Source organism: Gymnogyps californianus, chromosome 14 (assembly GCF_018139145.2).
Source record: "Gymnogyps californianus isolate 813 chromosome 14, ASM1813914v2, whole genome shotgun sequence".
NCBI lineage: Eukaryota > Metazoa > Chordata > Aves > Accipitriformes > Cathartidae > Gymnogyps > Gymnogyps californianus.
The window spans coordinates 10286386-10309495 of record NC_059484.1 but is presented as its reverse complement, the minus strand read 5'-3'; the positions used below and the strand labels follow the sequence as shown (position 1 = coordinate 10309495).

Sequence of the window (23110 nt, the reverse complement as noted above, 5' to 3'; positions counted from 1 at the left end):
GTTTCCCTATTCTGAATGCTATGGAGTGGATGATGGTTTGGAGGAAGCAGCAACTGAACCCATTTCTCTCCTGAGAAAGGAAATTTTAGAGAGACAAAATCATCAGTAAGTTCAACTGGCAAGGTGCTGGTAACACTGTTGGTAAAACCAACAGCTGATCCTTCTACAGTGCCTTTCAGTCTGCTGGCATTTCAAATATTTTACACAACAGCAACCATTTCCAAACTACACATGCAGACTGTACATATTCTTTACTCATTGTAAAAAGCATACAAAGAAAGAGAAGCCCCTGGACTGGGCTACAGGATTACGTTCCATTCTTGATACAGCTGAGAAGTAAGTCTCTTACAGCATCTGGGCCAGAGACTTTAAGGTCCACTTCAAACACTCTAACAGTAAATATTTGAGTGATTACTCAGCAAACAACTGTATCTATCCTGTGAGGTACCTGTGTATTTGGACTTACATTCTTGTCCTTGGCTCCCCAGCATCCACACTTCTGTTTATATGTAAAAGCTGTCTGCTCTGCATCTCTCTACACAGCGAGTTTGCAAAGCTGTGAGATACAGAGCTTCCACAAAGCCACCAGACATCTCCACAACTGCCTGTTTCTGTGCCATCAGGTCCTTTGGTGCATCTGCCTCTCTTGTCTTTGCAACATGGATGGCACTTGTAACTCCCAGTCCTACGTTTTATCATGATTTTCCTTGTGGAATATTCTGGACTCCCATTACAATACTTGCTGTCCATGGATTGCTAATTAATCCCTGCTCTACAAAGCGCACAGGTGTGTTCCTTGGGGGAACATACTTGTTTGTACCTTGTTAAGTACCTGGAGGGACTTCAACAAGGAGTAGGCTTTTGGCCACAGTAAAAAAATTGCTTTGCAACAGAGAACTTAAGCAAGCCTGTTTAGCCAGACATTCTCAGGACTGTCCTGCGCTACCAAGGCCAAATTTAGTGCTTGGAGTAGTGGCACAGGAGGCTAGTCAGTGGTTTAACAGTGCCAACGCTTTATTCTCCTGCAATACGGACCTCAAAAAGCTGCTTGCCAGGGCCTTGAACACCCTAGGCTTTAACCTCTACAAACACATGCAAAGACATATAACTGGACATATAACTCAGGCAGAGTCCAACAGCAGGCTAAAATAACTTCCAACCTTGCAACTATCAAGGGAAGACAAGACCTCTCACAAGGTTAAAACTAGGATTATTCAACACCGTGATCTAGCACTCAAGTGAATTCTATGATTAAAAACATATAATCTCCTGCTTTCCACATCTCTTTCTTTACTGGGTTACCTGACGTGCAAGAACCTCATTGGTTTGAATTTTGATCTCATCTACGTGAGGTAAAAATCTACAAAAAGTCTGCCACTATTGTGCATGAACTACTGTTGAAGAACTGAAGCTCATTCAATGCCAGATGAGATTTAAATCTCTATTTCAGACAGACTGGTTTTTCGGGAGAACACAGCATGTACCTTAGTGGATCATTCTGGCAGAGTTGGTAACAATCTACAAAGAACTAACTCCCAGCATATGACACAAGCGAATGAGAAGCTCCTCACCCTCTTTAAGAAATATGAGCATATATTACATCAAAGCAGGTGCAGACAACCCAAAATATTCAAAGGTGTATCTAGATAGATTTAAAGCTCTCCATACTTGCTGGCTCTCTATACTGCTTGCTGAGTCTTGGCAGCACCTGTTTAATGAACATATCCTTCTTTAATTTGTGCTGTTGAACTCACGTTTGCCTACAGGATCAGCAGCACCTACATGCTCCATTCTTGTGTATGGAGATGATGAGTAGTTATTCTGAACTTTGAAAATACTAATCAGAACTTGTCCAAATCAGGAGCCAACTACATGTTTGCTAGACAGGTTTCTCACCACCAGAACTGAAGATGCTTGCTCCTTTTCCCCTAACTGTCCAGGCTTCTCATCTCATTCATGCTGATGCATAGTTCAGCTCCATTACTCAAAGACTCCATGATAAAACAATGGGAACGCTACCTTAGAGCACTGATTTCCCACGCAAACTGCAGAACTCCCTATTAGCACTTACCTAATATTTTTCATAATCTCAGTGTGCTTTACAGACATTAAGCCAAGCTTATTTATATGCTAATATTTCACCGTTCCCACACAAGATATTTCCTAAAAGAAGCCGGGAGCAGAATCAGAAGACTACAAAGCAACGCTTAGACTTGTTAGCATGAAAAAGGGTTTTGGAAGTGGGTGTACAAGAAGCAGACTAATGAGACGTCTGTGCTGAGGAAAGAAGATTACAGAGAGACTACGGGTAAGCAATGTTTAGGGTGAGTCGCAAACTGGGTGTGCACATATATAACTCCCACCTATGATGCTAGCTCCTTGGAAGTAGGCTAGAGAAGTGCTGTAATCTGTCCTTATTGAGAAATCAGGAATTATTACATAACTTGCAACACCTGGTGAAACTCTGCCCACTGGGCAAGTGCACACATTCAGCTTCTTCCCAGCAGCGAACTGGCAGTTCTAAGTCTAACTCATGTTTCATAGAACAAATTTGACTAATAGGTGTCTGCTATACAAGTACAGTGAAGTGGATGAAAAAGAACTTGACTGGTGCTATGGTACAGACAGTAGCGAGCACACATCTTCCCTTAGTATACTCACTGCTCCTCTGCAAAGGCAGTCAAGATTTGTTTGCTGTATTAATACTGAAAACAGTACTGCACAGGATTTTGCAAAGCCATGAATCCTCATTTCTACTCCCTGCAGGAAGATAGCCACATAGTCTTCCAAAAGCACTTTCCGTTTCAGATGAAAACAGCAAAGTTATTCTATGACTGAACACTGCTCCTTCCTGAAGTGGCGGCATGTAAAAAGTTTGCGAACTCTTCCGGACTGAGTGTACATTGCATGAATGCAAGGGATAGGCTTGCTTACCCAGGCAGTCCTTTTTTACGTCCTCCCCACACTGTACATGGCCCTTCCATAAAACCAAAGTGTCTAATATTAAAGTCACTCTCATTGCGTTCATTCCCCTAGAGCCAGAGAATTTTCAGGGAAGAGAACTCACCTGTAACTTGTCCCCAAATGAGAGCTTGTGGATGACATGAGTCATGTCAGGATTCTGAGGCTGCGCAGTGGCACTGTGTGTTGACACGTGAAAGTTACCAGGGACCTAAAATTAGTCAAGACAAGGAAGACAGGATTTCGCATTTTATCCCTCAAGGAATTGCTAGGCTCTGTGATATGAAGCAGAAATGCCTGCATCCATCCAGCCTAGCAGGCTGTATCTACTTAGCAGTGGACAACCTCTGGCACGTGAGAGAAAGGCTCTGAAATACCTTCCTGCACTTGACCAACACCACCGTACTGCATACAGAGCGGAGATCGGTTACATCCCGCAGCCCAAGAGTCTGGCACCCTCACATTGCTACTGCTGCTGACTAGGAGGTGATGAGTGGATCACTCCCAACTTTAGGGATTCCTAACACTTAAGGCTATGTCTTTCATCCCTATTAAAATAAGATTCATGTCTCTGACAGGCAACAAACAGTTGCTTAATGTTTTACTCCCACATCTTGCATTTGTAAATGGGCCCACTGCTACAGAACAACCCAAGAAAGCTGTGGGTATATTCTCACTGTAGTACTGGTCATGAGCAACCTTACATTTGAGAATATTGTGCATAAGAATGAGTTTTATATAAAAAGAGAAAAAACACCACCAAAACAAATGGGGCTTCCCATATAAACTAAGCTATATCTTTAGCTTCTAGCCCTGGCAATAGCCCTTCCAAGTGCAGGAATTTTGTCAAATGTGTTTTTAATTTTTTAAACGGAGGGAAATACAAAGTTCTGAAAAATACAGATTTCACCTAAGGACTCAGTTCCAAGACAGAAAATGAGCACTGGTGTCATTCTGATGGGATCACTCTAGCATGCACACACTTTTCAGGTCACTAGCCCTACTCTGTGAAGTCTTTCAGCAGATTCAGCTCAATCACTGTTATAGAGGGTGCAAGAATTTTTTCCTATTGAGAAAAGGTTGGGAAATTAAGCAACACTGAGGAGCAATCTGACATGGCCTAAAACAAGAGTGGGAGGATGGTTATACAACTGGTGCCCATTGTGCTCTCTGCAGAGACACCTCACCAGCAGGGCCACGGGAGGCCACATGCCGGTTCCATGTGCTTTCAGGAAAGCTAATTTAAATGATTTGAGGAACAGCAGTGCACTCCTGGGAACACTTTCAGGTGTGGACACAAGCTGTGTCATGCACAAGCTCGGTAAACAGGGTGGCAGACTCTGCAGTAAGTAGTACACACAATCATCTCCCTGTTACCTTGTCCTCCTTCTTCAGGTTCGAGAATAACACCCAAGTGCAACCCTCGGTCACGTTTCAAAGCCTGGCCATGTCCCACTCCAGATACCAGCTCATACAGAAGCCTGTACAATTTCTGCCAAGGGTATGACTTCCAGCTCATACACGAGAGGTTCAGGTTTTCAGAGCCAGAAGTCAGCAGTCCCAACCACTATATGAGCCAATGCAATTAGTGGCCTTTCACAGATTAAGCAGTGAAGGGAGCTCCTCACTGCCACATACAGCAACCCCCTTTTGAGTTGCTTTGGTGAGCAGAACACACCATATCTAGCAGACAAAACCCCAAGTATTTCACCTCTGTGCTTTGGGAATTAACAGAACAAGAACTACCTTTCAAGAAGCCCTCTCCCAGTTTTGTGGGCTATCAGCTGCCAGTAATCTTGGTGGCTTAGAGGCGAGGAAAGAAACGTCCTCTTTTTAAGTCCCTAATCCTTTCCATGCCACAGAATCAGTAGTAAGAGGTTCTGCCTGTTATTTTTAGATGCGATTTAACATGACCTGGGAGGAAAAGAAGGAAGTAGGATTTTGTAGCCTGTGGTACATGAGGAGGCGTGAATAAAGGGTGTGCCCTTCTTAGGACATCAGTGGGCCCCACCACTGCCTCCCCCACCCCAGCTAGTCATCTCCAACATTACATAGCAAGATTATTCAATTCTGAACACACCCGTCCCAGCGAGGAGCCTCCTCCAGGCCTGGATTTTCATTCTTTGAGACACAAGCGGAGCATCCTGACAAAGCATGCGCAGAGGCCGCATGCGCAGAGGCCGCATGCATGTATTCCAAACATCTCAGCATGGAGCCACTTCTGTTAAGCTGGCACCCTCTAGTAGGGAACATTCCTGTCATTCTGTGGCTCTCGGAACAAAAGAGCACTTGGACAGAGACATTACCACAGACCTCTGCACAGTGAGTCACATTCTGAAGGTGCAAAAGTCGTGACAAGTAAACATGGAAGCCATTCGGCATTAGTAGGGAGTTCATACATCCCCTAAACACCAGGCTGATGCACTGAAAGAGACAGCACTGGCCGCAACACAGAGCTGCTCTCTGCTGTTAAGCAATGCTATCTTGATTACCTGTTTTGGAGAACGAAGAAAAAGCCTGATCTAACACATTCTCTGTGGGTCTGTCTATGCAGCCTCCTCTCCCCAGACTGTTCTGCAGCCCTGAGAGACTTAATCTTACCACTGATAAGGGACGTGAACGTACACTCTACAGGAGAGACACTGTCACACAGATTTTCATGAGCATTTTACAAATGGATCTTGCTAGCTTTTTCCCAGCCAGCACACACTCACCCACTGTCATTCCTACTCACCTTGTTGATGCTGAAATGGCCCTCAAATCTGCAGCCATCCCCATTATTGAGAGGTATCTTCATCGAGTTGTCAATATGACCCACTTCGTGCCTTCCCATTTCATCTTGGATGTCTAGTCCAACTACTGCATGGGTGGGAGGGGAGGAGACAAAAAACCAAAACAAAAGAAGTAACAGGAAGGTTGCATAGGAAAAGCATGCACCGCTTTTACTGGGAAAAAATCCACACCTTTTTTCCTGACATTTGACTAAACTGTGCTAGTAACGTCATTTGTCAAATATTAATTGTTATACCAGCTCTTCAGAAAGAACTTTGTAACCAAACTTTTCAGACTGCCTATTTGACACAGATAAACCTCCTATACTCTGCCAGCTGACTGCCATCTCAATTACACAAATAGAAAAACTTCAGGTGGACAAGGCAGGTGATTTGTGAAAAGCCAACAACTAGCTGGTGCATTCAGAGTTACGAATGAAACTTGGGAGGTTTCTTCCTCCCTGAGACAAGAGGGTCACTATGAAAAAAGGAAATGAGATTTAGTAGAAAGAAGCCAATGAGGGAGGTTAGCCACTAACACGGGCTGCAGAGCGAGCACAGGGTCCAAGAAAACAGCGTCCTGGCCTGGAACAGAAAGCGATGGGGTATTGGCAAAGGCTGCAGCTACTTGATCTCCAGCCACCCTATTACAGAAGAAGGGCCACTGTACCTGTTTGGGCCCATTTCAAGTATTACTTAAAATACAAGAAAAACTGATAAGTGAAAAGGGGTACTCACATTCACAATGCAGGTTTGGCAAACTAATGTTCAGATTCACTTCTATTTTACCTCCACTGTCTTTGTCTGGGTCATCCACGTAGAGCTCATTAACTCTGGAGGACAGAAAACACAGGTGGGTTCAGGCACATAGGTACTTTCCACAGGAAAAAAACAACAGCTTGCATGGGAAGGGAAAAAAGGAGACTTTGAAGCAGGGGGCTTGACTGTGTGACAGCTGCAAGAGAGTTACAAGACAGAGAACAGGAAAAGCCCTCCACAACTGCACGGGGGCAAACCATGATTTAATTTTACTTCTTGCTTGGCAAGTGCAGGAGGCTTTAAACAAGCCCCTTGCACCAGCAGAAAACCAAACTCCTGCTCTGACTTATGCTTCCTGCCCCCTTCCCTAACCTGAGCTTCCAGAGGTGATACAAAACAAGAACCTAATGTTGAAGAGGTGGCAGGCTAGTGTGCTAGCCCTCCACATACCTCGGCTGTTACTCCTTTTAGGAAAGAGGGAAGCATGTCCTTTTTGATTTGTTTCATAAATAGTTTTAGAGAAAGGCCGCTCTCAACTATCCCACAGGAAAGCTTATTTGTGTAACTAATTGCCATTTGTTATTGCCATCCAGTTGACAGAGCAGCAGCAAGAGAAGGCAGCATGGCATACTTGTATCTCCCTCCTTAGTATCTCATTTCAATCTATGAATGGTAACCAAAAGCAACGACTAAAATTGAGGAGAAGAGGATTTGAGCCAGGAACAGATGGGAAGAGACATCCTGGACAGCAGGATCTAACACACTATGCAACAGTCTCCCAAAGAGTAATGTTGTTTCATAGCACCCACAGTGCTGGCACATATTTCTCAAAGACAAAATACAGATATAGAGTAAAAGGAATACAAGAGTATAAATATTTATTGTTGGCACATACAATCCATCTGACACATAAAATATAAACCAAAAAAAACCCAACACAAGCACAGCCGAATTAGCTGAATGGTCCTAGAGAATCCACTTCAGGGAAACCCACCACACTGAACCAAGAAGATGGCGAGCTTACCTAGCAGCTCTTTCTCCCTCAAAGCCCAACACTGTTCAGCCTCATCAAATAAGAAGATTTGACAATTTATCTTCCAGCTGGACAGATTATAAAGCTATGGGAACTTATGTTCAAGCTACATAAAATAAACTACCTTCCCTAGTTAAGTGCTCTGTATTATTTTTATTTAATGCTCAAAGTGCGTGAAACCCTTTGACAAGCCCTTGCCGAAGAGTCTATACGCTAATAGACAAACCAGACTAAGGGCAGCTACAAGACAGATTCAAAGTGAATTTGCTCTGGTGATACATCTCTGGACCACAATGAACTGTTTGCCCTGTGGATTCAGAAGAAACAAGCCTTCACACTGAGAAACACACAGCTGCCAATTTTTTTGGAGGTAATTACTCACAGGTCAGTGGGGTTTACAGACACGCATTTAAAACCAGCACAGCATTTGTCTTCAGCTTCACAGCCCTACCTTTCTCTGTTTTTAATTGGCTTGACAAGTTGCTTGCAATCATTACTCAACGTATTTTTCAAGTGATTAATAAAAATGACACAGAGGGAGGGGAAAGATTGCTCATCAGTGACCTAGTTAGAAGCTTCTTGGCTGAGCCCTTTCCTCCCGGGTGGAATGCATTAAATCTTCTACGTGTTTATTACTGGCAGATTGGGTAGCGATCGGGATTAAGTCATAAGTCCAAATACGGTTGTGAGGAGCAGCTCCAGCCAGGACAGGCATTAATCCCCCAAAGCAATGCACCTTTCTGCACTTCCCGAGTCCTCCCATCAAGATCCCAGTTGCCAGCCAACCTGTTTCATAACAGCACCTGGCTTCTTCCCAGCTCTCTGCCATCTGAGATATGGGCCATGCCCAGCCAGTGCTGCAGGCAACTTGATGTTACTGGCAAAAAGGAGCATTCGCGCCAGGGCTGGCAGAGAAGCGCGTCACGTTCAGCAGCGCAGCTGAACATCCCAGTTCTTTGGAGGAAAGCTCTAGGAAGGTCAATATTTGTATTTGCTGATTTCCAGTTCTGAACCTGTCAGAAAACATGTGGTCAGGTGTGGTCTGTAAGCAAAGGCGCATAAGCCTTTCAGTGACAAGCGAGTGAGAAGTCGTTGCTGGTAGAAGTCAAAGGATAAACTGCACAGGGAGCCTATGGAAGCTCTTACATAGGAAGGCAAGCGGTGAGGTCACTCAGTTGCAGACTGGATCACTGAGGTAAAGAGAAGTAGGCCAGTTTGTCCAGGTCACACAGCCCATTAGTCGCAGATAAAGGGAACTGGTTTCCTGTCCTGCACTCCAGTCACTGGACCAATGATTCCCAACCTGTCCCTGGGGCAAGGCTCATGGCCACTTCCTCCTCCTCCTCCTCCTCACCTAGTAGCCCCCTGCCCCTCTCCTACTCATGTTCGCAATTTCATAACCCTATCTATCACTCCTTAAACATCTGACAGCTCGTGACAGTCTGTCCTTCCTTCCCCTCCCTTGGACCTGCAGCGCCGCCTTTCATGGAGCACCCTGCCTGCCGAATCCTGCTTCTGCCTCCCAGCTCCAGCCACTGCCTCCTCCTGGCAGCATCAGCTCTTGCAGAGAGCCCAAGCTAACAAACCCAGCAAGGTTTCTTATCAGGGGCTCCAAAGTGCACCCTTTGTGCTGACCTGCTCTGTTACTGAGGTTCCCTATCACTATGGGGAACCAAGGGCACAATGACAACACACCACAGGCTACACTTGCTGGGGCAAACCTCAGAAGAAACATCATCGTTTTCAACAAACTGGAAATGTCACTCCGAAAATATGTTCTGGAAACCTCACAGGTAAAGCGAACTTCCAGGGTGAAGGCTACTCCTTCCAGGATCTCCCCATGAACCACTGCCACCTAAGTCTAGATGGAGCTGGCAGAGCACTGGCACTCACGCCTCCCTTGCTATCCTCCTCCCCAGGGCCAAGAAGCCAAATTGCACACAGCCTTCCTATTATTTAATCAGACAATCCTAGGATGTTGGGAAAAGCACCATTTAAAACCTCTAGCAACTCTCCCTGAAGGGATAACATCTCCATTAGAAGAAATGAAGTTGGCTCTAATTTATAGCTGTCCCTCCTGGAACTTAAAGTGTCCCAGGAGTAACAGTGCTTAACAGTGAATCTGGGATGGTCACAAGGGAAATAAAACCTGAGGTCAGGCAGAAGGACACTGTAAACGCAGCTGCTTCTATGACTGTTTAGAGAGGCAGCGTATAGGGTCATATTGTGACTCCAAAGATGGCACGTACCTCCTCCAAAGACCCCAAGCACGTAGGAGTTGGTATTTTACTGGTTGCTGTTAAGGACTACTTGAATAGAAGTGGCACAATAAAGCAGGGGTGAGGTGCAGAGCTATAAAAGTACAATGAGGGCAATAGGACAGGTGAGAGGTGGACCTCTCCCCCCACGGGGCCTCCCACCACTGATTCAAGGAAAGGGAGGAAAGTTTCTCCACGCAGCAGGAGCCATGATCCACACAGAAAGAATCTGCTTCGCTTCTAGAAAGAGCCACTTCGAAATACTACACATTCCTGAGCGGTGCTACTGGGCTTCTCAGCTGCTTATCCTGTTGGCTTACAAACTTGCAGCATTACACAGAAAAAGTTGGAGGGACTCTACGGCTAAGATTGCAGATCATGCAAATGGCACGCGAGAGGGAATGAAAGGGGGAAAAAGCAGCAAAAGGGCTCAGCATTTCTTTAAGATTTTGTCCAAAGAAAGCCAGACCCGCTCCCCATGCGTTAGGACTTAGATTTATGACACAACAGCTTTGTTTCCCCAGAAACAAAACTTCCCTAGTAATTTATTTCCACCCAGCAGCCCTAGCCACTAACATTAGACACTTCAGCATTTCAACAGCTGAAGAGCCTGCGGCGCTTTGAATACAGGAGGGGACACACTGCATTGACCTTTCAGAGCTTCACACGCTGCCTGGGTGCTCTCTAAACACATCTTCCTTGTCCTCTGTCCTCCTTGTCCTAGTCTCTGCTTCAAGTTTTAGCCTTTTTTCTCCCTCTTTCACAGCAAACAACCAGGAACCCTCCTCCCCAGTCATCAGCCATACAGAAAATACAACCACTTACTCCAGCAAGCTACATTTTACCTTGTCCTCCAACTCCCAGAGGGCACTCTCTGGTCTCCAGGACTCTAAGCCTAAGAGGGAAAATAATATTCTTTCTTGAGGGAGCCCAAAGCTTCTCAAAAGATTTTCTCAGGCGAGCTCTCTTGGCTCCGCTTGCCATTTCAGCTCTAATCAACCACCTTCCAGAAACACAACCATCCAAAGCTGAGATTCCTGCACTACCATCTTTTCAGTTGTGCCAGACCAGAGAAGACCCAACACAGGACAAAAAACCCATCTTCTTCTCAACTTGTGCGAAGAAACAACAAGCAGGTCAGCAAATTCTCTACTGTGTAATAAATTGTGCATATGTCTATAGCTCTGCCATTTGTAATCTTCTTTCTATGCCCTGAATCTCAATCAGTTCCTCATTGAGAAGGTCTTTGTCCCAGATTAGGTCTTCGTTCAGCTGTGAAGCACAGAAAACACACTGTCCTACAAAGGAAGGAATTACAGTTCTCCAGGAGGCAGGAAGAAGGATAAGGGTTCGAAAGACGTCAATGTAGATTTGAGTCAGAAATTACAAATGACATCATGACACGACCTTCCGCTTCCTGCTAACCCACGCATGTACATTAGGACAAACGGCATAACAACACTTCACAAATATATAACACCTTTTATTAGGTAATCTCCAAGTTACTACGCAAACATTAATTAAGCTTCTTAGCACCCCTGAGAGGTAGGCAGCTAAGTATTACATCCTTCTACAGAAAAGTGTCTGTCTCAAGGTCAGTCCACGGCAAGAGCAGGATTACAACTCCCATTCCCCTCTGACTACTAGGCTGTATTCCCTACGCTGGTCTAGTTTGCTCTAGCATTTCATCTGCCTCAATTGGATGAGCTGGTGGAGTTGGAGTTGCATCTCCAGCTTAGTGTCAGAACATACGAGTTGTAGCATTGTGTCCTGGTGCAGATGGCTTATGCTCTGAGGTTATGGATTCCAGCAGAAGGAACTCTTGTTGCACCAGGATCACACTCTGCTGCTTACAGCAGGTGCAGCTTGACCCTGCAGGTTGTTATGAGAAATTTTCATGGGCCAAGAGCCACAAGACACATTCCACATACCTTGGAGAGCTAAGGGACAAAAAACCTCTGAAGGCAGGTATGGTAACAATTGTGCTTTACTGCAGGATCAGTCTTGGGCATGCAAATGAATCCAGTGTGAACAAGCAATGTTGGTCTCAGAAGCTCCTGGCGTTTTGCTTCCTCCCACATTCGGGGTACCTGACAGCCTGCATGAACAGTCAAGTTGTGCTGCATGTGATGTGGCCTTGGCACAGGAGCTGGGCTGTGTGATATTCATAGACTGGCCAAGGTATTTTTCATAAAGATTAAGGCAAGCAGGTGTCCCCAGTGAATGATCCGGTCACCTTAAATGAACAAATGATTTGGACATTGCTCATGATTTATGCTTTTATGCAAAGGCAGTATTTTTATTACAGATATTCTACTTAAGTAATTCATTGCCTTGCAGGGGGGAACAGCCTTCCAAATGGCAAACTTGTCACTTCAGACTGTTCTTTGCCTGTTACTACATTAAAAAAAAAAAAAAAAAAAAAAAGAAAGAAAAAGAAAACACTGCCAGGAACGGTCTGTTGCTTTCTACAGCATGCTGTGGCAGATGAATTATTGTTAAGCAGCTACATTCATACCACAAGTATCACATTCATACCCTCCTACCCCTTCCCCTGGCTGCCAATGCAAGGCAGACTAGATTAGTTAATTACATCTTTCCTCCTTAATGATGGAATACTTGGAAAACTCTTATTGATTCTACAGAACATAATTCATGACCTAATTACGGTGATAAAACTGCAAGATTATCATCTTGCCAGCTATTAACTTCTAGCGCTGATCTGAGTTAATTAGAAAAGAGATAGGTGATTTCTACGTTCTTGATTTGCAACATAACAGCACAATGAATGAGGAAGGCTGCTAAAGGCATGCCAAGCAATTTCTAGCCCTCAATCTACTCTCAACTCTCAACCTACTGGTGATCCTGCCCAGGAAATACCAGACACATTTAACACTTTAGCTTCATTTCTTCAGCCATTTGAGTCATTTGCTCAGTGGGACAACCATGTTTGATACTGTCAATTTTGCAGAGGTTCAAATGTGGAGCGTGGACCTCCTTTTCTTTATCTGTCTTTTACAGAATTGAGGAGGTTAATCTAGGTTCTTGTTTTGGACTAAGTCTTCAGTCACTCTCAGTCTGGACAAAAAAAAAAAAAAAAGAAAAAAAAAGAAAAAAGAAAAAAAGCCAAGATGATCCTTGATTTCCAGAGTTAAACTCACCCTCCTCTTAACTGCAATGATGGGTTGTGGCTGAGCAAAGAAAGAAAAACCTCTTCCCTCACCAGCCCTTCACTGTGCTTCTCCTGAAAAGTATGTAGCCCCACCTAAGAACCAAGCTTTGATTTCTTTCATGGCCGCTCAGAGGAGTACCTGTTAGGGTCACGCAATAAATCTAGAAGATGAGAAATGAGGAGTTTTCTACCCTACTCAAGGCTCGTCTACACAGGAAGCTAGTCAGCAGCAAAATAGGATGTGCATTTATAGTGCGTTACCTATGCCACATGAACTTCCTGCATGTCCGCTGTAATGCGGACAGTGTCTTTAGTTCGGCTTCCGAACTGAAGTAAGCTCCTGTGTGCAGACGCAATCTTAGTGCTCATTAGAAATGCCTACACGAGTTATGACATAGCTACTGTGATGCACGCTGTCTTCCCCACACAGGTAATCTGGTTTTAGTGTTATGACTGTTATCCTCAAGATGAGGGTGTAATTTCTTGGCTCTCTGCCACCCAGACAAGTCTTTAGCAGTTGAGACTATAAATGCTAAGGCAATGGGCTGGTCAAGGAAAAACAGCTTTGAAGTTGGGCAAGAGTGCCCAAACTGAGATTTCTAGTAATACCAGGAATTTAAGTTGCTACAGCCATACGAATGTAGAAGAAAGTCCAACAGTGGGTAGAAGCTGGCAAGTATTAGGCGTTAGCATGGTGCGGAGCAGACCTTATTTTCTCATGTTGCAGCATGAGTTCAACAAACCACACCAACCTCTCACTTTATATGCAGATACCAAAGAACCTTCCCATCGGTGAGAGTTAGACAGTTAATCCTGCAGGTACCACTGCTGTTGAGGTTGCTGCTGACTTGCCCTGAAGCAGGCTGTCAATGCACACACACCATGCACAATTACTCAGCATAACAGGGCTATGAGGTAAGCATGAGTCCGCACCAGCGAACCTGGTACGTCTCTGATGTAAGGCACCAGGCCAAGTGCTCTCGATTTCACCTTGCCATCAAAAATGTGCAGCTATCCCCATGCAATCTGGCTTTGTCAAGCGCATGACTGCTTTAAGGGAAAGACAACGCAAGAGGAGAAAGACTGATGCAGTCTCATAGTACAGCTGGCACTGGCAAAGCAGGAAAGTTCACCCCACGTAAATGCACACTCTAGTTAATCATTCAGATCCTGGCTGACATTAGGAAACTTCAAGCTGCGAGAGGTTATCTGTTGTAGGAGACTCTTCAATACAAAAGAAACTCGAAGCTTGCAATAAAAGTTGATGGGAACTGAACAGTTTGCACATAAGGAATCTTCAATATCTTCAAAAGTATTTGATTCATGGGCAAACGAGGCTCAAAATATCTTTGTGAGACAATATCTCCCCTGTTATTTGCCACCACCCAGTTTAAATGGTGGCACAGAGTTCCCACACTGTTTGTTCCAGACCACGTAGAGCTCCACACTTCTGCACCCTTATTCTGAATGATGAGACTATACTGCCTTGCAATGCACTGCCAGTAATACACACTTGAAAGGGATGCACAAGAGGTTTGCAACATCTTTGAACACCTTTAAGGTACTGGGTTTCCCAGAAGAGAAAGCAATGAGTAAGAAATGGAAAAAGTTTACTTCCACTTTAGAAGTTACTGAACTGGGAAGCACTTTGTTATGTGACTTTCTGAAGTATTTCCGCTGTTACGGGGGGAGCCTATTCACAAATGCTGTGGGTGATCTGTTCCCAGCAAGAGAGATTTTGATGACCTATAACTCATCAGAAGGAGGTTTTCATATTCTGCGAGCTATTGTGTTGGACGGTCCATGACGAATCAGTTTCCTGCATTCATTTGTCTCAGTCTCTTCCATGACATCCTCTCTAAAATTTTACTGCTTTACTGCTTACAAACACCTCCTCCCCACGCAGTTCCTGCTAGGAAAGGCAGTTTACCATCTCTCTGACATTTTAATGAGAAACCTGTCAGCTGAGCATGCAGGAACTTATAGCACCTTTAATATCTTTGCAGAAAATGCATCACCTTGTTAAGAAAAAAGCATGAAGAGGCCTCAGAGAATCATACAATTTTGCTGTTCAAAAAGAAATCTCTAGTCAGGAAACTACCACTACATAAAGGCATGTGCACTCAAATAATTGGATCAAAATTAGGTAAATATTACTAATTCCTCTGGTAAAGCATTAACTAAAAGAAAAACCAGATGAGAGAATGAGATCTAAGAGGAGAGCAAGAAAAAGTGTTATTTTACTTGAAGCAATTTGTCTAGCTTTTCTCTATTTTTTAAACAAGAAAACCAAGAAAACTCAGCTCCTGAGAGAAGTGGGTTGATAAGGTGACCCAAGTATTTTACAAGCAAATGCACGGAACTGAATTCAAAGAAACAGCAAGTGAGTAAGAAACCTAAGATACCATCTCTGAAGTAAACGTGCAATGGGCATACAAAATTAGCTAGAGCTAGATTACCGTACTGTCTTATAGTTAAACATTACTCAAGGTTAAAATTATTCTTGAAATTATATTCTTGACCCAAGTCAGAGCTGCACAAAAACAATGAACAAGCCGCATGGTTATCAGAAGCCACATAAAGCATGGTCAATCTAAATCCGGCACAGGAGCCCAACGCGTTTCAGAGCTTTTTTGCTCAGCAGTGACATCTGTTGCTATCTGGACCATCACGTAGGTCTGACAGAAGTTCCACCCTTCCTAACTATCCAGGAACTGTGCATCACAGTCTAGTGAGCTCACTGCCACATCAGCAGGATGATGGAGAACATTTCCTAGAACCCAGAACAAAAGTACCTGTGTTAATAGTTACTAAGAAAAGTTTACTTCAAGGCAGGAGGATCATGAGAACAGGAAAAAAAAAAAATCTGATTAACTAAAATACTTGTTCTATGAGCAATTTTTTAAAGTGGAAATTATTTCCATTTTGCTCAAAGCAAGGTCACAAAGAGATTACTTGGGATAACTTGTCTTCAGGCACAAAACCTGTCAACTAAGTTTCCAAGTAAGGCTCAACAGGCGAAAAGAAAGAAGATAAAAACTCACGCGTGAGTAAAGCTATCTACATGTATCAGAGATTCAGCTCTGACATGAAAAAAAAAGGTATTATTAACATTAAACTAATAATCATTCATATTTTATGCAATTCATTTTTCCAAAAAGCATCTCCAAAAACATCCAGTGAAGACTAGCAGAATGTGATACCCATTTTATCCACAGGGAAGCGAGGGGAAAAGAAAATGCCTTGTCAGAGATCCCACCATATCTGCAATGGGACCCCACAGTCTCAGAGCACAGACCACGTGGATTCAACCAGTAGGCACCACACATTTAAACATACGGTATCGCTGATGAAAAATACACTAGTTTTTGAGAATCGCTTTGAATCAAACAAGTACAGAGGAAAGTGCTTATTCAGGAGGAGAGGGGAAATAAATCTCAGATGAGGACAAGAAGTCACCAGCCTAAGGAAGAAGAGGGAAACTGCAACTGACTGGCTGTCCTGGTTTCGGCTGTGTCCTGGTTTTGGCTGAGACAGAGTTAATTTTCTTCCAGTAGCTGGTATAGTGCAGTGTTTTGGATTTAGTGTGAGAATAATGTTGATAACACACTGATGGTTTTAGTTGTTGCTATGCAGTGTTTATACTAAGTCAAGGAATTTTCACCTTCTCATGCCCAGCTGGCAAGAAGGCTGGAGGGGCACCAGAAGCTGGGGGGGACACAGCCAGGACAGCTGACCCAAACTGGCCAAAGGAATATTCCATACCATATGACATCATGCCCAGTATAGAAACTGGGGGGAGTTGGCCGGGAGGGGCAGATCGCTGCTCAGGCATCGCTCAGCGGGTGGTGAGCAATTGCATTGTGCATCACTTGTATTTTCTTGGGTTTGGTTTGGTTTTAGTTTTTTGGGTTGTTTTTTTTTTTGTTATATACCTTTTCATTACTACTATTACTATTTTTATTGTTAGTATTATATTTTATTTTACTTTAGTTATTAAACGGTTCTTATCGCAACCCACAAGTTTTACTTTTTTTTGATTCCACTCCCCATCCCACTGGGTGGGGGGGAGTGAGCGAGCAGCTGCGTGCTGCTTAGCTGCTGGCTGGGGTTAAACCACAACACTGGCATTGATCATCTTCGCATTCACGCTACCTTACACCTGATCACCAGAGAACTGAAAAGGGTCAGAAGCTTTTGATGTGATTTGTGGTCACACGAAAAATATCCACTGTGCTCAACAGAGAAATCCCATATGCACCTAATAAAGGATCAAGCAGGTCTGGAACAGTTTTCTCTATCAGAAGTATTTTAGAACCAAGTTTGCCTAGCATACTTTAGTAAATTAAAAAGCTGAATGAATGACTGAGAATTCAGACTCAACCAAAAGGAATCCAAAAACCATGAGACAACTAATGGACCTAGTGAAATTACAGGCATATTTTTCCAAGATAAGAGTAAAGCTGTAAAGAATCATATACACACATGCATTCAAACAAAGGAAAACGTGATTATTACTTACATTTCAGTGGCTATGAATCCGGTGAGCTCAGACAGGAAGAGAAACAGTATGAAGAGACAGCAGCAGACAGAGACTGGAAAAGAGGCAAGGAGAGGAAAAGGTTAGTTTCATATCTATAACAAAGACAAAAACTATTTTCACACCTGCATATTATTCTCCCCATGGATATGCCACCCAGACACACTTGAGAACTAACACTCTTTAAAGACAATGACCCAGACGAGGCCATCAGAGCAGTAACTTCAATGGCATGCCAATACCCAACATCCTGCTGGTATCTTAATTCTTGGGCCACCTTTTCCATCATGATTTCCATCTCCCCATGGCTCCTGCATTCTCCATCTCCAGCACACAATATTCGTCGGCCAGCTCTCCCTCCTTCTTGACAAAGCTGCTTGACAATAAGACTTCTTTGGAGCCCTTGCTCCAAATGTAATTTTATTACTACTAAAACCTCCAGAAAGGAAAAAGAATCAGCATCTCCTTGCTTCAAAAGCATACAGTCAGCTACACAGTGTTTTGTGGATTAGGAGACATTTTGATTCTTTGTCAAGTTCTACGGCTATGTGTAAGTCCTCTCACAGCCTGCACTACCCACTAGATAGAGCTGGTACAGCAGAGACATGGCAATAATGGACTAGTCTAGCCAATGCCTGATACTTCTCTATTTTCTCCATTTGCCAATATATTGACTCTTCAGAGAGGGAAAATTCCCACTGAAGGAATTGTGAAGTACCTGGAGAACAAGTCCCATGTCTTTTCTAAGAATGCCAACCTAGAGTTAAAAGCAGGGAACCCAAAGTAACTGGCATATTACTGTTTACTCTTCATCACAAAACTATTCCAAACATTGTACAGCGACATTCACGCAGCAGTTACAGAGTCACTGACCCACACAGGAGGGGCTGGAAGGAAGGACAGCTGTAAATCCTATTGAGCAGGGATGACTGGAGTAGACAAGGATGTGCCAACTCAAGGAGACAGGGCTGCAATGTGTATTTGTATTAAATAAAATACGCAAACTCGCCATAAATCACTGTACGAAAGAGTAAACTAGGAAATGGCTTGCTATTCCTGGGCTGTGACAACAGGAGTACAATCTGGCTCATCCCTCAATCCCAGCAGAGTTGCAATGACCAAGCACTCTTTGGAAATGCCCATTTTACCATAGCCACTAATTAGGATTAAGAAACACATAAGAAAAACCCTGTTCCTCAACTTTATTCCACATGACCTATGCAGCCTGAATACCCATTCCTTTGGGAAGCTCAAGCGACAACTGGCTGGAGAGCAATTTTATCATACAATTGCGGCTGTCCAAACTCCCTTGACAGAGAATGTGAGAGGCAAGGGAAGGAAAGAGGAGGTACTTAAGGCAATACCGAGACAGACCCTCGAGTGACCTAAAGCCTTGTGCCTCATTCTTCAGATTAGTCAGTTTATAGTTCAGAGGAAAGAGAAATGCGTTGCTTCCCTTTCCTCATCAGAGTCATTTCAAGGGTGGATTAATTTACTGACCCTCTGAAAAGTGCAAGGGATTAAGATGCCAAAAAATCCATTATCTAGGATGAAGAAAGAGAGAAAAGGGAAAAACAAAGTCAAAGACCAGTAGGAAAATGGGAAGCAAGAGGGGATATTAATTTCTAAAGAGAAACCTCAGATGGTTACACAGTTGCTTCCGTCTTGGCTGTCAAGACACAGAAGAACAACACTGCTGTAACCCAGCTAAGCCATTGGCACGGTGCACCATGCAGCATGGGGGAGGAGAAAGGTCTACTTAAAGCACAGCAGCAAATTCTTACGAGAACATATACACCTACGTAAGAGCACAAAAAAGTAACCTAGGCACAAGACTAGTTGATCCAGTGTTTCCTACTGTTAATCACCGAACAGCAGAGACACAAGATCTGTGATCTTCAGCAGTATGCAGGGGAGAGCATCTGACATAGAGACAACCCTTTCTTCTTTAACTGCTTCCCATATTCCTCTTTGCTTGTTATCATCCTGTGAAGGCTTTCCACAGCACCACCTAGACCTCTCTGCTCTCCAGCACTTCTATGCAAGCCTGGTACTACTAACTGTAAATTCTCTCCCGGTGCTTTCCCTCTCTTCCAATTTTTTAACTTTCTTCTTTGCCATTTACATCATCAAATTATGTTCTCCTTTTCCAGTACACAAAGTATTTGCACCCTCAAGTCCATCTTCCAATTCAGCTTTTGCAGTGAAGGCTTGTGACAATACTTACCAAATACAGGACAGTAAAATTCCACTAACCTATATCTAAAAAATCCTGCAAGAATGCCCTGAAACACCTGACAGGGACTGACTTTCAAAGCTCCTCAATGCTTTTGCCAGTCTTCAAACTGTGTAGTCAGTTTTCAACCTGTAAAAGACATTACTGAGGGTGGACATGAGAGGGGTTATATAAAATCATGAGCAGCCTGAAGGAGATGAATGGGGAACAACCACTCACTGTCTCTTCCAGTATGGGAACAGGAGGGAAAGGGAAGGTTAAAAAGAAGAGGAGGTTTTCCTTTACACAACACCTAACTAAATTCTGAAAATTCTTGACTATGGATGTTGAGGATGCTTAAAAAAAAAAAAAAGTCTGTAAGATTTCAAAAAGGCATCATACATGCCCTGAAAAAGAAATCCATTGAGGGCTGTTAAACACAAAGGAACCACCTCTAGCTCAGGAAGTTCAGAACTGCCAACAGACCAAAGCCTGGTGAAGTGTTTAACCTGTCCTCATGCTCTTTCTCAGGCATCTGCTGCTGACCACTCTTGGCAAGAGGACACTAGGCTACACGGACGTTTGCACTGACCTAGCTAGCATGGCCACTCTTGTGTTAAACTCTTCTTGTACACACACATTTTCAGGGCAGGGGGGTGTCTTTGGCATGAGACTTCTGTGAAAGTCCAATGCGTTAAACTGTCTCTAGAGCCAACGTTTTTTCAGACGCAGAACGTGAGCTCCTCTCCTTAGCGTGGAGCTGCAGGCATATACAATGTTCCCAGCATAAGAATTTATGCACACAGTGCTTCAGCCACTTATTTCATAGTGAAGGCCTTTACTTGCTTCCATGCAAATGTGCAGTTCCTGCCACCCACATTTGACAACTGTATTATATTTGGAAAAGTACATTAAAGGCTAGGATCAGACAATTCATGCACTGCATGTTCCCACAGAGCTCGAAGGACCATCTAAGACAGGTTTCTTAAAACTCTAATATGACAACACGATCAATATATCAAAGGTTGCTGGTGTTAGACGCACTGAAACACACCGCTGTTGGATAATCAGTAATCCCAAAAGGATGGGAAATTCTGCCAAGTTTTTTTTCCTACACTAGCTTCGACAACCTAACCTTTTTGTACATATCCCTTCTGATACATACCCCATCTATGTACATTCCTGACTCTTCCTCCCCACCCCACAAGAAATGAAAGAAACGCAAAGTGTTTAACACACCATACAGACTGAGAACGTGGATCCATTTCTATATTAAGGCATAAAATTAATAGTATTTATTATTCAATGGAGCAAACTGCTATGAAGTGCAAGGAACGGGTCTTGTTACAGATGCCATGTGAATCATAACTTTGATATTTCCTGATGTGTATTTAAAACTCCAGCCTCCAAACAGCATAGAGTATTTCTGGATAACATTACCATGTGTGCATACAACATGTGCATGCAAACTATGCATCCACACTGACTGTTAAATAGCAGGATTGCTACAGCAGCTGTCTGAGTTGCAGGCCTCTCTCTCAAGAAGTCAGACTGCTCCTGTCCAGCCAGATGCCAACTGTCAGCCAGCCAGGCATGTGCTGCTGCTGCCTACATACCCAAACATGGCCAAGTTGTCACCACGTTAGTCAGGTCTGTTAGAATGGCCGTGTGCTGGCATCACAGACACACTACACAGGGGTGGGAAGGTCTGCAAAGACTGGCACAAGCAGCTGGTGGAAGAGCGACAACAATGGCGTGACTGGCTGAGTGGCACAGGGATCGCAATGCTGCCTGAAAGAAGAGATTTTTACTGAGAAAAAGGAACGAGTAACTTCTGCACGCTTTTCAGAGAAGTCCACAGCAGTGGGTATGTTGTTCTATACAAACCTCACTCCAGTGAACTGCAGTGGACTGTTCTTGTTGTTCCTTCATTCCTACTAATTTTCAGTAGCTGGAAGGGTTGTTACACTTCAGATCTGAAGTATCTTGTATGTCGCGTTCACTGCAACTTTTGAAATTACAAAACCATACACAATAGAAAGCCTCAATAACCCTCCCCAGTTGGCTTCTGAACTTGCTTGCGTTCAAGATTGCCTGCTCTTCTCCACCAAAATACCCTAACACTTACTCTCCCTGAGCTGCTTCTTTCCTAGAAGAGTTGGCCACTTTAGCCCTGGTGGTCAGAAGCAGAGCTGGTATTTTCCATCTCTTTTCTTCTGTAATCTGATCTATGCCTTCTTCCCTAATAAACCTCAAACGTTTCAAAAAAAGGCCTTTTTACAATCCAAAAGCAACCATAGGAATCCTGCAGTAAATCCATTCCTATTCCAGAAAGCCTTCAGCACCAGAGGCGATACTGAACTTAAGTTTCAGCAGAAGTCATGTGGGAAGGGCCTAAATGAATAGTCAGCTACTACGGGCTATTTTATATCTGCTCTGTAAAACTTGGAGCACTTAAAGGAAGCCAAAATACAGTTGCAGCCATAGTCATTTCACATATTTACTAGACCCTAAAAGATTTTTTGAGAGGCAGAACCTTCCCCTCCCCTCAAGCCTCCAATATTATTACAAGCTGACTTCCCTAAAGCATTTATCATGAAATCATGCAACCTTCCCAGGCTTCAAACTGGCATGGCAATGGGCTGGTCTCATTCATGGCCTCCTACAACATGCAAGATTACTGGCTTTCAAATTACAAGTCACAGGCTTGGTCAGACAGAAAGCCCATTAGGAAAGCTGCACACAAGATCCTCACATGCAAAGCCACCACAGTTTGTTGGCTGCTTGTGTGGTTCAAAAGCTTCTATCAGCCTGTCTAAAAACACTCTGACAAAAAGAAGGAGAACCAGTTAGAGAAGAAAATCAAAGCCTGAGAAGCTGCAAATAACAATAGAGAGAAATAAGTCAGCTAATAATTTTAAGTAAGAGTCACAGCCTTCAAGCCTTCCCACAAGAGACTTATCACTTTAGCTGTTTACTGCAGATCAGAAAGCCTAACACTGGATGGCCTTTGATGGTTTTTTATTTCTAAAACATACTCTTTTGCAGGTGATTCATAAAAAGACAAATTCTCAAAGGGAGCCCAGTTATAGTGTGGGAACCCTTAGTTTCCAAAACAGAAGAGAAGGCAGGATCACAACAAGTTCAAAGTGTTCTTTCAAAACACTAAATCTCATACGCCTCTAAATTAGCAAACAGTTTTATTCAAGCCCTTTGTTCACAGTTTCAGCAAACCTAAAAGGGAGTCAACATACAAGTAATTCAGTGGTCAGGAGAACACTGAGGACAAGGACTCTCTGAAAGTAAATATTTAGATTAATGTGCTATCTTCACAGAAGCACAGAATAGTTGAGGCTGGCAGGGACCTCTCTGTAGATCATCCCATCCAACTCCCCTGCTCA

The 23110-nt window shown here is 43.6% G+C and overlaps 1 protein-coding gene across 2 annotated transcripts in view; it reads right to left on the bottom strand.

The window, feature by feature from the left end:
• ERGIC1 (endoplasmic reticulum-golgi intermediate compartment 1) overlaps window positions 1-23110 on the bottom strand; it is a 60136-nt gene that overhangs the window by 13015 nt on the left and 24011 nt on the right. For both annotated transcript variants that reach the window (XM_050905131.1, XM_050905132.1), the window contains exons 3-6: window positions 17477-17549; window positions 6471-6565; window positions 5696-5820; window positions 3068-3172 (exon numbers count right to left, since the gene is read on the bottom strand). In XM_050905131.1, coding sequence (XP_050761088.1) covers window positions 3068-3172; window positions 5696-5820; window positions 6471-6565; window positions 17477-17549 — 398 coding nt within the window. The remainder of the gene's footprint in view (window positions 1-3067; window positions 3173-5695; window positions 5821-6470; window positions 6566-17476; window positions 17550-23110) is intronic.